Source organism: Camelus bactrianus, chromosome 13 (genome assembly GCF_048773025.1).
Source record: "Camelus bactrianus isolate YW-2024 breed Bactrian camel chromosome 13, ASM4877302v1, whole genome shotgun sequence".
In the NCBI taxonomy this organism is placed as follows: domain Eukaryota; kingdom Metazoa; phylum Chordata; class Mammalia; order Artiodactyla; family Camelidae; genus Camelus; species Camelus bactrianus.
In genome coordinates this window covers 75,525,145-75,539,290 of record NC_133551.1, presented here as the reverse complement: position 1 = coordinate 75,539,290, position 14,146 = coordinate 75,525,145, and the positions used below count along the sequence as shown (strand labels likewise).

Genomic DNA, 14,146 nt, shown 5'->3' with positions numbered 1-14,146 from the left:
GGTTTCCAGTTGTTCAAGGCTGTGGGTGGGTGGGTGTGAATTTTGGAGGCTCCAAAGCAAGGAGGTGAGGGCGACGGGCTTCAGCGAATTGGGGTGGAACTTGGACCAGCCAGCCCAGTTGTGGGTGTCGGCCCGAGTTGGGCGCAGGAGCAATCTACCAGGCGCCTTGCAGGCCCCGTCCCGCCCCTCCCCGCCCCGCCCCGCCCGACCCGCAGGCCCCTCCTCTCTTACTGGCCCAGCCCTGTTCAAGGCCCTGCCGCGCCCGGCAGGCCCCGCCCCAGCCACTCGCCCCGCCTCCACTGACCAGCTCCGCCCCATCCTCTGACCCCGCCCCTCCTGGTGTCTCGGCGGCGCCCGCAGGCCCCGCCGCTGCCATCTTTGTTAGGGGCAGCCGGGCCTGGCGTCTGGAGATGCCGAAGTCGTGCGCGGCCCGGCAGTGCTGCAACCGCTACAGCAATCGCAGGAAGCAGCTCACCTTCCACCGGTGAGGGTCGGGGGCGCCAGGGGACTCGGGGGCCCGATTCGTCTGGGCCGGTCGGCCGCGGCCCCCGCCGGAACCCCAGACCTGGAGCGTCGGGTGGGGACGCCAGGGCCGCTGCCCGGCCTCCGGGGAGGCCCGAGGGCGTGCGGCCGAGCCCTTCGCGGAGGGGCGGCGGCTCGGAGACCGGCGAGGTCCCAGGCCAGGAAGTCTGACACCGCCATGGCCGGCTGGGCGCGCGAGGAGACGGTCGGGGAGGCTGAGTAACCTGCCCACAGGCGCACAGCCTCCTGCCGGTCCGGGGAGCCGCGTGCGGGGAAGGCCGTGGAGGGCCTGGGGCGCGCTCAGCTCCGGGCTCAGGCCGCCCCCCGCTAGCGCCCCTGCAGTATTTAGGTGTGCGTTCCCCCCGCGGCCCGGGGACTTTAACTCGTTCCCAGCCGCAGCCCGGAACGTCGTAGGTGTTCAGTATTTGCTGCAGGAATGAGCCAGGGTGACGTCTCTCAGGTTTGCGGTGCGTCGGGCGCTCTGCTTCTCTCTCCGGGCCTCATGTCAGAAAGAAAGGGTGGGATGGAGGTACGGGAACGTTCCAGAGGGTGGGGGCTTGCGGGGCCTGGACGCGCGGACTTTGCGGTAGGATGGCGGAGCCTTTGGAGTCTGTCCCTCCGCGCCCCGTGTTCCGGGCCTGGCCGAGTAAATGGGTGCCTGCCCGGGAGATCTCGCGCTCCGGTGCCGATCGATCGAGTGTTGCACGCTTTCAAGGTGCCAGCCGCGGCCTCTTCCTCGGTTCCATTCAGAGCGGGACTCCCTAGGGCTGCTGCTCTCCTTGTCTCCACTTCCTCTCCTCCTACTAGCATTTTCTTTTTCAAAGTGAACGTGCCTATTGTAAACTGCATATAGACACCTACAGAAAAGTGCACAAATCACAAATACACAGCCCAACCAGTTTAACAAAGTGATCACCCCGTGTGACTGTGATGAACTGAACAACACAGCCCTCAGGAGACCCCCCCCAACCGCGCCCCCTTCCAGCCCCTCATCCGCCCAGGTCCCCAAGGGGAAGGCATTCCTGCTTTCTGTCAGAGCGGATTGCTTGGCCTTTTTGGAACCTCACAGGGATGGAATCACAGCACTGTGTTTTTTCCTGTCCTTTGCTCACCACTGTGTCTGAGAGTCCCCCGTGTGGCCTCAGCAGCAGCTCATCCTTTGCAGAGCTGCTTAGTGTTCCATGAATGTATTTACCAAAATTGACTTGTTCTACAATTGAAGGGCATCTGGGTGCCTCTGTGTTTTGGCCCATTATGAGCACATGGCTCTGGGCGTTTTTCCAGGACTTGTCTTCCAGCACCTGTATCTGTAGTTGTCAGTTGGGTGTGTACCTCGGGGCGGTGTTGCCACCAGTTCTCTCTCGTCCATTCCAGTCAGTCTCTTGCCCCCAACACTCCCACAGAAGAGCTCTGTCAAGTCCCCAGTGGCCTTTATGCTGCCAAATGCCATGGTCCATCCTCCTCTGAATTGATCTCTCTGCAGCATTTGTCACAACCGACAGTTGACCCCTTGAGGCCCCTTTCCCACTTGGCTTGTAGGACACCTCTCAGCCTCTACCTTTGTCACAGTGTCCCTTCTCAGTCTCCTTGGTTGGAGATGTTGGAGCACTTTGGGGCAAGAGCCATGCCCCTGTCTCGTCCATGTCCACATTCAATCCCCAGGGCACCTATCACCCAGGCTTATGGCCCTGCCACCCTTTATGTGGGGACGGCCCCACCGTGACATCTCCAGACACGCATGTCCAGCTGCTGCTCAACTCCAGCACTTGGAGGTCTAAAAGACACCTCAGATTCTACGTCTAACATGTAAAACCAAACTTCCAACCCTCCAAAGCTGCCCCTCCCACTCCCCCATAGTCTTAGTATGTGAAACTCCCTCCTTTCTCTGCTTCACGGCCCATTTTCAGAATGCGTCCCAGATCTGCCTGCTCATTATCCCCTCCTGCTGGTGCCTTGATCCCAGCCCCCAGGTGCCCTCCTACAGTAGCCAGGGTGGACTCCACTTGTCACCCTCTGCCCGAGCCTCCAGGAATCCCCCTCCTGCCCGAGGCCTGTGTCCTTCTCTTGCTGTCTCAGCCAACCCTGCCTCTGACCGCTCAGTTGTCCCCCCTCAGGTGGCCTTCCCGACCATTTCCTTCTCTGCATTCCTACACAGCCCATGGCTGTGTGGTGTCCCGTCTGTCTCCCCATTCTAGAATGTAGGCTCCACGAGGGCAGGCTGTCTGATTCACTCCCACTCCCCCAGCCCCGGGAGCAGGCTCAGCACAGAGCAGGGCCTGGAGGGATGGACTAGAAACAGCTCTCCTGGGCTCTTTGGCCACATTCTTGTCCCAAGTTTCCGACTGAGGGTGCCGTAAACAGCCAAGACAGAGGCTTCCCAAAGCACATGTGGTTTAACAGGATGAGGCCTCTGACTTTTCCAGGCTGTTCAGTAAAACACGGTGTGGGGAACCCTGCCGGGCCCCAGCCGGCTAGCCAGCCCCTCACCCCTCCTTGCTTTGCCGCTCAGGTTCCCATTCAGCCGGCCCGAGCTGCTGAAGGAATGGGTGCTGAACATTGGCCGGGGCAACTTCGAGCCCAAGCAGCACACAGTCATCTGCTCCGAGCACTTCCGACCCGAGTGCTTCAGCGCCTTTGGGAACCGCAAGAACCTGAAGCACAACGCGGTGCCCACAGTGTTCGCCTTCCAGGGCCCCCCGCAGGTGCGCTCGGCTGCGGGGCCCCAGGCTGGGTGCGGGTGTGGGTGTCATGTGCGGGGATGGCAAAGGCTGAGAACTACCAACCTGTGGCACTGTCGGGCCTCTGGCTTCAGAGCCCAGCCGGCCTAGCTGGCCATGACCTTCACTTTAGGGAACTTGCAGTTTAAAGGTGCTTTAAAAATAAATCACGTTGCACAATGATGCTATAGAAGCAGCCTCCTGGCAAGCGTGCCAGGAGCTTGGTCCTCTGCATCTCACTTTTGGTGCCACTCGAGGGCAAAGCACCTTCTCCGCGGTGTTGCATTCAGACCTCGTCCTCCTCTTGCTTGTAGTAGCCGGCGCTGGGGAGCACGTGGCCAGGAAGCCAGAGGCTGTGCCACTGCCACCCGGCAGGTCTCCATTAAGTCCCACCAAGTGCTATACCGCCTGGGGCACAGGACCGTGTGCAGGCGGAGCCCTGGAGGGAGACCAGGGACAGTGTGGCAGAGGCTCGGAGGTGGAGGGGATTTGGGTGACTCAGGAGCAGCCTCAATTCAGGCTGGTGGGAGGGCGCAGGGCCCAGATGGTGACAGGCTCGGACGGGTGGTGGGTTTTGGGGTGAGGCCACTGGGGAGGGACTTGGCTTTGGAAGACTCCCGCGGGCTGGAAGCTGGTTTGGACGCCTGTGTTGTGTTGTTGCGGGTGAGGGCAGTCATGGTGGCCTGAGCCGAAGTTGGGCATGGTGATGAGAGGGGGACGGAGCGGATGGACTTTGCAGACCCTGAGTTACAGGGTGTGGGGAAGGACAGGTGGCTGTTTGTGAGCAAACACGCTCAGAGCATCCTGGGTCAGGGGCCGGCCCTTGACCTTCCCTTTGCTTGATCTCTCGGCCTCACCCTCCGAGGCTCCCTGTGCCTGTACGAGGCCCCTACTCTGCCCTTCTCCTCTGTCTTCCTGGCACCAGCGAGCATCTTCTGTCCCCATGGAGCCTCTACAAGGGCCTTGCTTGGCTCCCCTGCTTTATTCCCAACACCCGGAATGGTGCACAGAGTAGCTGCGTGATGCAAGAGGCTTTTCTTTTTTTTTCATTTAAACATGGAAGTCCTTTTATTATACACACACACACACACACGTGTGTGTATATATATATATGTGTGTGTGTGTATATATATATATATATATATATATATATCTTTTAAAAATTGAAGTATAGTTGACTTAGTGTTTCAGGTGTACAGCAAAGTGATTCAGATTATTTTCCATTATAGGTTATAAGATATTGAATATAGTTCCCTGTGCTATATGGTAGATTCTTGTTTATCTGCTTTATATATCTGTATCATGTATATAACATGTATCTGTTAATCCTAAATTCCCAATTATCCCTCCCCCGCTATTTTATATATATGTATATATATATATTTTTTAAATTTTATTTTATTGTGGTAAGAATACTTACCACACGAGATCTACCCTCTAAACAAACTCTTCAGTGCACAACACAGGACTGCTGACTGGAGGCACCATGTTGTGGGGCAGGGCTCTAGAACTTACTTTGCTTATCTGAAACTTTATGCCTGCTGATTAGCAATGCCCCACACCCAATTCAATGCACACTTGTTAATAGAATGCAGTACTTTTACGCATTTGAGGTAAAGTGTTTGCCCCGAAGTGAGAGATTACAGGTTAACAACTGGGGGACCCTTTGTGATTCTGCTCCTTAATGCTTCCAGTGCCCGGAGCCGTGGAGAAACTGGTTCAGGCCCCAGCCCAGCTCTGTGGATGCCTAGGGACTGCAGGCTCTGAGTGGGCTGTCTTCCACCAGAAGGCCACCACTGAGTCACCCACTACGTGCCATAAAGAATGCCAGGCCCTGGGGCATCAGTGATGGTGGGAGTAGAGCTGGGCTGGGTCTCAGGGCCGGTTAACTGAAGGCATCTGGCTGAGTGTGGGGGCAAAGAAGTGCGAGGCCTGGCGCCTGGCCTGGGGCCCTGGCGGGTGCAGACCGGCTCAGACCCAGAGGGAGCTGAACCTTGGGGCCCGTCTGCAGCTGCTCCCTGTCTCTCGCAGCTGGTGAGGGAGAACACGGACCCTGCCTGCGGGAGTGCAGATGCCACCTCTGAGAAGGGACAGGTGAGTCTGCCCCAGCTGTCACCGAGCGTTGGGACTTGAACTGAGGCACCCTCCTGCCGGGCTGGTCTGCTGGGGTTTGTTGTACTTTCTCCAAGTTGGGGTTTTGGATTCTCTCTTTTCCTAGAGAAGGGAAAGCTGAGGCCTCTCATGCCTTCTTCCAGTTCATTGTCAGGCAGTGCAGTTGGTCGCAAGTCTGGCCCCTGCTCCAGTTCTGGGGGTCCAGGCCCAGACCTGTGGAGGAGGCTGCTGTCCTGCGGGTTCCCTGGCCGAGCCACTCCCAGATGGGGGGAGGGGATTCCTGGAGGAGCAGACAAATGACAGCTGAGGGAGGATCCGGTGTCTGCACTGCTCAGGCGCCCGTCCTGTCGTCCCCAGGCCCTCCCCGAGCCAGGGGCCAGGGAGTGTGGCCCAGGGAGAAAGACGGACACTACGCTGGAAGGACTGCGGCCGCCCGTGAACGCTGGAGGCCTGGGAGAACAGGTGAGGCGCCAGCTGCGAAGGCAGCGTGTGGCTGGTCTCAGCATGAGGGTGTCTGCGTCAGACAAAATGAAGAGAACTGGTACCCAAACCGCCAGCACCATGGCAGCTGGATTTCAGGCCTTACCAGTGAAATTACCAGCTGCGATCCAGCACACGTGGGTTCCGGGAGAGCTGGGGAAGTGAATGCTGCTGCAGGCCTTCTGGGGCCCTCCCCCTGCCCCTTCCCGCGGGCCACGGGCCTCTGGGCGCCGCTCACCTGTCCCTCCCCTCCGTCCTCAGGTCCCGCCGCCCAGGCCGGGAGCTGCCCAGGCGCCAGGTCAGCAGGCGGGTCCCGCGGTGGGCAGGCCCCTCCCCGTGCAGCCTTCCGACCACAGCTACGCCCTTTTGGACTTGGATGCCCTGAAAAAAAAACTCTTCCTGACGCTGAAGGAGAACGAGAAGCTGCGCAGGCGCTTGAAGGCCCAGAGGCTGGTGATACGGCGGATGTCCAGTCGCCTCCTCCGCGCCCGCAGCGCAGGGCCGCCAGGACTGCAGGCACTGCCCGGGCCAGGGCCGCAAAGCTGAGTCTCCGGGCCAGGACCTTTCAGCCCTGCCAGCCCGACCGCTGACACTTGAGGAGCCCAGTGCCTCCTGGGAGGGGCCAGGCCTTGAGCCGACACTCCACTTCTCCCGGAGGCGACAGCAGGCCCTTTGGCACCAGCTGGGCTGCGTCCCTGGGACCTTCGCCTGGGAAGCCATCCTGAGCCGCGGTGTGGCAGATGCTCCCCCAGCCCGGAGGAAGGGTTTCCTTGAGGGGCAGCAGGGCCAGGGAAGGATGCCGGCGGGGAGTGGCGAGCTGGCTCTAAGGTGGTGGGAGGGTCCCCTCCTTCGCTGGACAGCTGGCTCTCCCTGTGGTGGTGACCAGCTTCTGTTCTAAGGAGCCCCGCCTGGCCCAGCCAGGGTTGGGCAAACAACGTAATAAAGTGTCTCCCTGTGCCACCCGCTCCCTCCGTCACTGAAAACGAGTGGCTCTTGTCTGAGCTGCTCCCCTCTCTCCTGCCAGAGTGATGGCCTTGTCCCTGCTGAAGGGCCAGCAGGGCACGACCACCTTGACGACCCAAAAAGGTGGCTTTAGTTAAAAAAAAAAAAAAAAAAGCCAGCCGAGACTCCTGGCCTCTATCCTAAGGCTGGCCTGTCTTTCTCAGGCAAATGTCTGACTCAGAGAACTGAAGCCTGGCTTCAAGTTGAACCTCATGGTTTAAAATGTAGTTGGAACAATGAGAATAAAGGCCAGAGCAAGGCCTGTGAGGTGGGGCGTGAACAGACGTGCCGGCACACGGCCCCGCTTTCAGGAAAGGTTTATTGGGGCGGAGGGTCTTCCGTACAGTCCATTTCAGATAGAAGGCAGGGCAGCGGCGCCCAAGCTGCGCGCCGCGGAGGGAGCACGGCTGCGGCCGCTCAGGTAACGGCGCTTATTGCACGATTTACATTCAGAGCGGCAGCTCGGAGGGAAACTTCACTGGAGGTAAATGTTACAGAGCTGGACAACCTGAACTCTTTAAAGATTGGAGGAAGGGGTTATCAGTGATTTCTCCGGTACCAATGTCAAGAGTGAAACCTGATTTTAACACCACCTGGGGTGGGGGTGGGGGGGGCGCTGTCACAACCACCACCGGCTGGGGCCTCTGCTCATCAGGTAGCTGTTGAGCGCAGTGAACAGACCAGGCTGTTCAGGCGTATCCTGGCTCCTGAAATGTCCTGCATCCACAGAAGAGGCAAGCGAAGGAAGAGTCTTGCGAGCACTCAGAAAGTGGGGAGGAGCTGGATCCACCAGGTGCGAGAGCAGCGGCGCCACCTGCTGGCCGCGAGCGAGGGCGGCGCAGGTGGGTCTGGAGCTCTCCCAGCAACTCTGACCCCATCTCCCCTTCTGAACCTGCTCCCGTTCCGCACTCCAATGTGCAGCCAATGTGCAGTGCGGCAGCAGCTCGGGCACTGCGCTGCAGGGGGCAGGTCGACAGGCACCTGCCTTTTCCACGAGGACACGGGTGGCTCCTGGGGGGAGAGTGACCCATGACAGGGTAGACCCTGGGACCAGGAGTTACACCTTCCGTCCCAAGCCAGGTGCCAGTGGAATGAATCAAGAAGTTCTGGGAGGGGAAAATAGAGACTAATTTCCAAAACCATTTGTTCTCAGATAAAAAGCAGATTTATACACCCACACAATCCTCTCCAGATTCTCAGTAATATTTCAGCAGGAAAAGGTGGTTTTCAGGAAGTTGACTGGATAGATGCTCACTCGATCCGGAGACTCTGCTCAGGGGAACTCCTTCCTTCCATTTCATTTCCCATGTTCAGTGTGGATTTCAGGAAAAGTAGTTCACAGTCCTATGCATGAGGGCAAGATGTTCATAAATACCTCACAACAGACCGAGAGCTACTGGGTGGCTGCAGCCAGCACATGTGCTGAGGAACCTGGGGAGGGCCCTTTCCTCAAGGGACATGATCCTTGGGAAAGCAGACACGGGCCAAGGTGCGGTTCTGGTCCAGGTGGGGCTGCCCCAGTCCTACCTGCAGCACCCGTGAAAGTAGGGTGCCTGTGTACACGCCCCTTCACATAATTGATACGGTACCACCTTCTATAGAAAATACAAAATAAACACATCTGATGTCTGGGTTTCTTCCCTGCTTCCAAATTTGTAGACTCCCAGGAAGATGTTTTGCAGCCTCTTTTTAATCTGGTTTCTCAAGCGGTTTATCCATCAGTATCAATCCTGTGAGCTGTAAAAGAAAAGACCAACTCAGTACATCGAAAGGCAACTGTTTCTACACCCTCTTTCCACTTAGGCGGTTCGGCCATCAACAGACCAGAGACTGCCTGGCCTGCAGCTGAGCAGAGTACAAGCTGCAGAGAATCACCTGTTCTGGAACACAAAAGAGCAGCTGGCTTTGCTTCATACTCAGCCACCCATGCTGCAGTTTCCAAGCAAAGAGCTCACGCTAAGTCCACCTGGGAGAGGGCTGACCCCCGCCACCCCCGGCATTGCTTTATGGCTCTAAGCAAGCTGTGACGCCCAAGCCCGATGCTCCTGGAAGAGGAGAGAGGGAAGGTGGTTGTCACCCCACACTCCGAGGTCCCTGGTCCCTGTCAGTGGCTGAGAGCCTCCCCTGAATCCAGCACAGGGTGGGTGGCAGCTACTCACACTGCTTTGGTATCCTGAGCGCCTCGCTGTCGAGCGCCATCACCTGGTGCAGGACACCCCGGAACTGGTAGAGCACCTTCAGGTTCTTCTCTTCACCCACACATGGGTCGTAGAACCCAGGCAGCCCCGCCTGTAACCAACAGAGTCTTATTCGAGGGTGCTGTTTAAAACCCAGCATCACCACTTTCTGGCTGCCACCTGGAGGAGCAGCATGGAAGTGCCTCGACTTTCCCTTGGGAGCTGCCCACAAAAGATGCTAGCTTGGGAGCTTGAGGAAAAGAAATGAGAATTGCAAAAAGTTGCCTATTTGGTCCCATACTTCCCTCGCAAAACAGGCTCCTTCTGCCACACTAAATGCACCTCTGTCTTCACAGAAGCCCCACTCAGGTGGCACTCCTAGGAGACCTGCTCAGGGAACCAGGAGTTCCTTGGCCCGAGCTCACCTGCACTTTAATTCACCTTTCTCACCCTTGCCCTGGACTCCAGTGAGCCTCAAAGTGCTACGGGGGCCTCACTCTTTCTGGAACAAGACAAGGAGTAAGCGGAATGTGAATTTTTTACAAAGGCAGGAAGTGTGTTTTGTTTGCTGCTGGATGCGGAACTCAGTAGGTGCTCAATAAATACTCAGCAATGAATGGATGAATGAACAAAGTCAACAGCCCCAGTGAGGGGAGAACCTGGGTGCCGGCAGCAGCCCGCACGTGAAGGCTGGCAGCAGGGAGGGTTTCGCTGCGGTAAAACGGCCGCTTGAGAGCTGCCCCCGCCGCCAGGCGCCGCACCTTGGAGGCCTCGGTGAGGATGAGCTTGGAGTCCTTCACCAGGCACTGCAGGGGCACCGTCACGTCGATCACCTTCACCTTCTCGCTCTTCCTGCTCTTGTCGTTGACGAACTTCCCGTACCAGGCGTTGACGATGATGAGCCCTGAGGATGCGTGAGGTCAGGCCAGGCGCATCCAGGGCCCCCCCGTGCCCCTCCCCGCCCCATGGAGGCCGTGCCTTCTCACCCATTCTGGACTCTTCCGCCTCGATTATTCTTCGGACAGATTCCTGCATCAACCGAACCTGCAAAGAACCAGGATGGTGCTTCCTATCAGGGCCTCCCTGGGCTCTGCTTCTTTGTTCAGAGCTCATGTGCCCAGGGACTGTGTGCTGGGGAGGGGGGTGTCCTTGTGCCCCGGGGGCTGTGTGCTGGGGGGCACATCAGCCCTGCCCCATCCCCTGCCGTATTCACTTTAAAGAGGAGAGGACAACACCCACCACTTTTAAAAACCCTTGTTATGCCCTTAGAGGGTGCCGGCATCTACTCTGGGACAGGGACTGACGTTCCCAGTGTCACATCCCACAGGCAACATGAAGACTAAAATAACCAACCAAGTGGTTGGGGCAGAAAAGCTTGGGACCAGGCCCCTGAGACCAGCGTGCAGAGGGTGAAGTACTCCCCCACTGGCCCGGTGCAGCCGCGAGGCCCAGGAGAAACATGGGAGCCCGCGCTGCAGCCGCATCCGCAGACAGCGCGGGAACGTTTGCAGTCATGCAGAGCGGAAGGACTCCCAGGGTGGCGTTCACGCAGCCCTTACAGCAGCTTCTGCCTCTTGTTTCTTCTGCAGAATGTCGGTGGCCGTGCTTTCCCTTTGCTTCTCCAGTTCCCTGAAGTGAGAACAGCACTGGTGTCACCGGCAGGGAGGCTGCAGAGCCCTGGCTGGCCCTGCGCCCGGCTCACACTGTGATCTTTCTGCAGGCCCGGTTCTAGAACTTTAAACAATATTTCCAAGACCGCTTCCAGCAAATCTATTCTTCACTGGCCTGGGCAACTTTCCTGCTGTCCCTGGACGGCTGTCCCCACCTCCTCAGCAGGGCGCACAGGAGACCCACCCCAGGAGATGCCCCCAAACTCTGGGCTTATCACATGCCACCTCTGGTAGGGACATGCACTCCACTTCACATGCACAGATGCACTTCCCTCGCAGCAAACACGGGGACCCCGGGCGGCGCACCCCACCCCGTCAGAAGACCTGACGCTGCACTTGGTTCCAAGCCTTGAGCTTCCTGGGGAATCAGAACCCTGACCTCTAGTGAATCAAAGCCTAGAGGGGCCCCAAGAGGAGATTCATTCCTTTTCCCCAGATTCTGTAAGCTCAATGATTTATTAAATTAGAACATTATAAAGTAATGAATCTAAACCACCTTGGCCACTCTCCCTTCCGAGATGCCAGCACTCTGTCCATGGAGTGGGTAACTCTTTTTACTTTAAAGTTAGCACCCAACCCCACACCTTGTGGCCTTTCTCTTGCCTTCAAGACCACCTGCACTCTGTCTATGGAGTGTGCATCTCTCTGAATAAACCTTTTACTCAAACACAAACAAACAAACAAAAACAACAAAAAACCACCTCTCAGACTTAACATTATGCTAATGGATTATCCATAAGAAAGGGCAAAATAAATCATCTCTGTGACTTGTAAGGCCATGGTTAATGCATGCCTTAACGTACGGAAGAACTCAGACCTGCTCCTCTTGAATTCAGTGCCAGGAAAAGAAATGGTTAGAATGAGAAAAAGGAAAACGTTCTATTTCTGTGGCCATGGTTTATAGTCCCAACAGTTCTGAAAACTGACTCTGTTTCTGGAAATGGGAATGACAGATGAGGGGGTAACAGGGCACCAGACACCATGCTGAGCACTATTAATTCTTCTAGTAACCCTATGGGGTACATTCTATCATGTCCATTTTAAAGATGGGGACACTGAGACAGAGCTGTTTACTGATGTCCCTGGACATGTTTTAAACTCACTTCTCCTTCTGAGCCCTGAGATACGGTTTGATGATGAGACGGTGCATGGCGAAGTAGGCCACGAGTGGCCCCACGGTGGCGTAGAACACGGCGCTGGGGAGCAGCTGGTCCGTCAGGTGAATGGGGAAGAAGTAAGTCTGACTGGCCCTGTTTAACCTGAAAACAAAGCAAAGCGAGACACCCAAATGAGTCAGGGCTCCAGGTAGGGAATGGGGTCTCAGCCACAGGGAGAGACCCCCTCGATACAGAGGACATCAGCTACAAGGAACCAGAAGTCTGCTTGTTTCACAAGCCACTCCCCTTAGCGGGTCCCTATCCCAAAGTTTAGCCGCTGGATCTGATGTATGTGACAGAAGGAAGGCCCCACTCCCTGTTGACCTCAAGGGCCAAGCAACAGACTGATGCCTGACCAGCGTAAACGTGGCCTGAAGGTGAACCCTCCTGCAGGCAGAGTTATATCCCAGTCTTCAATGTATCTGTTCAAACGAGGTGTGTGAAGATTTCCAAAGTTAGCAAATTAAGGAGGTCCTGCTCTTGGTAATGGGTGAGTAGTTCCCATTGGACCAATCACCGCACAGACATCAACTGTAGACTTTGGCTCACACACAACAAACACTTTCAGGGACCAGATAGCAACTAAGGATAGCAACCTTTAGCTTGAGGGTAATTCTCAGTCTGTACCATATGGATGATTAAAACTGGAAAGAAATCTGCAGCCCTATTGAAGAACCAGAGCTCAGAGTCTGGGGCAACCACTACAGCTGGGAAAAGGGGGTCCCCCAAAAGGAAAGTTACAGGTGAGGAGTCCCAGGTTCTATGCATAAACACGGCACGCATCTCCAGCTGATCCCCTGGTCTATCAGTGGCCTGGCTAAGGGTGAATTAATGTGTTGTGCTTTGGTTGCTGCCACACAGGTGAGTCTGAGTTTGCAGTGTGACTTCAGCCAAGTTAATGACCTTCTAAAGGGAAAAGTCAAGACTTCTTTGAAAAACATAACAGAATACAGAATCTCTGCAATACGTTGTTCGCAACACCTAGAATACACTACAAACGACTCTACATTCCCAGACACAAGAGAAAAAGATAACAGAGACCAACCCCAGTGACCCACATGCTGGAAGCAGCAGGTAAGGATTTTAAAGCAACTATGTTAACTCTGCTCAAAGACATAAAATAGTCACTGATGGCTTTAACAGCAGATTGGAGATGAAAGAAGAAATCAGTGAATTTACAGATTAATAGAAATTATCCAATACGAAGAACAAAGAGAAAAAAGACTGAAGACAGAGGGGCAGAACCTCAGAACCCTGTGGGACAACATCAGGAGGGTTAGCATGTGAGTGACTTGGGCCCCAGAGAGGAGAAAACAGCGCAGGAGTAAATATATGAAGAATTAATGGCCTAAAAGTTGCAAATTTGATGTAGGATATATACATTTACAGATATAAGAAATTTAGCAAACCCCAAGCAGCATAAATACAACAAAACCACATGTAGGCACACCACAGTCAAAGTGCTGAAAAATAAGAGTGAGAAAGTTGAGTTGCTAGAAAAACACACATTACATGCAAGGTATAATGATTCAAATGACCAATGACTTGTCAGAAACAAAGGAAACCGGAAGACAGCAGAACGTCTTCAGACCGAGAGGAGACCCTGGTAACTCTGAATTCTATGCTCAGTGACGAGACCCTTCGACAATGAGAGCAGCTCCAAAACTGACGAAGAACACTCAAAGCTAAAATGAGAAACGAAACAACCCAGCAATGACACAGGCAAAGATCCGAGTAGAGAAGTCACTAAAAAAAAAGATATGATGTCAAATAAGCGCATGAAAAGGTGCTCAGTATCTCAGACACGAGGGAAATGCAGACCAAGGCCACGACGGGACGCGCCCGTGCGCCTGCTGAAACAGGGCGGGGAGGACGCGGGGCAGCGGCGCCCCCCCCCCCCCCCCCCCCCCGGCTGCTGGCGGGAGGCGCAAACACCGCTTTGGAAAGCAGGGCGGCGCCTTCTTACACAGCTAAGCGCGCCCCGGCCGCGTGACTCAGCAGGCCTGCACCTGGGCGCTCGCTCCCGAGAGACGGAAGCTCACGTCCACACAAAGCCTGTGTGGGAATGCCCGTCTCGGCTTTACCTGCAACTGCCCAAAGCGGGAACAACGGAAAACCTCTTTAACCTGGTAACGGTAAGCTGTGGCACATCTGCACAGCTCGGAACAGACAGCAACAGAGAGGACCGCACTCCTGACGTACGTGACAGCACAGACTGTCTCAGAGGCACGACGCTCGTGAAAGCAGCACAGAAGGCTTCACACCGGATGATTCCAGTTCCGTGACAGCTGGAAAACGCAAACCTACAG

The 14,146-nt window shown here is 55.9% G+C and overlaps 2 protein-coding genes across 3 annotated transcripts in view; one reads left to right on the top strand and one right to left on the bottom strand.

The window, feature by feature from the left end:
* The first annotated feature begins 327 nt into the window (after positions 1 to 327).
* Positions 328 to 6,791, top strand: THAP3 (THAP domain containing 3). The gene is made up of 5 exons (XM_074377533.1): positions 328 to 484; positions 3,032 to 3,224; positions 5,271 to 5,333; positions 5,709 to 5,813; positions 6,093 to 6,791. Exons 1-5 carry the CDS (start codon positions 411 to 413, stop codon positions 6,375 to 6,377), a joined length of 720 nt encoding a protein of 239 aa, XP_074233634.1. The 5' UTR covers positions 328 to 410; the 3' UTR covers positions 6,378 to 6,791.
* Positions 6,792 to 7,134: 343 nt separating this feature from the next.
* The window catches only part of DNAJC11 (DnaJ heat shock protein family (Hsp40) member C11), a 65,690-nt gene continuing 58,678 nt past the window's right edge, over positions 7,135 to 14,146 (bottom strand). For both annotated transcript variants that reach the window (XM_074377529.1, XM_074377530.1), the window contains 6 exons: positions 11,784 to 11,939; positions 10,570 to 10,639; positions 9,997 to 10,054; positions 9,772 to 9,914; positions 8,993 to 9,122; positions 7,135 to 8,570 (listed from right to left, as the gene is read on the bottom strand). In XM_074377529.1, coding sequence (XP_074233630.1) covers positions 8,545 to 8,570; positions 8,993 to 9,122; positions 9,772 to 9,914; positions 9,997 to 10,054; positions 10,570 to 10,639; positions 11,784 to 11,939 — 583 coding nt within the window. In that variant the 3' untranslated portion in view covers positions 7,135 to 8,544. The remainder of the gene's footprint in view (positions 8,571 to 8,992; positions 9,123 to 9,771; positions 9,915 to 9,996; positions 10,055 to 10,569; positions 10,640 to 11,783; positions 11,940 to 14,146) is intronic.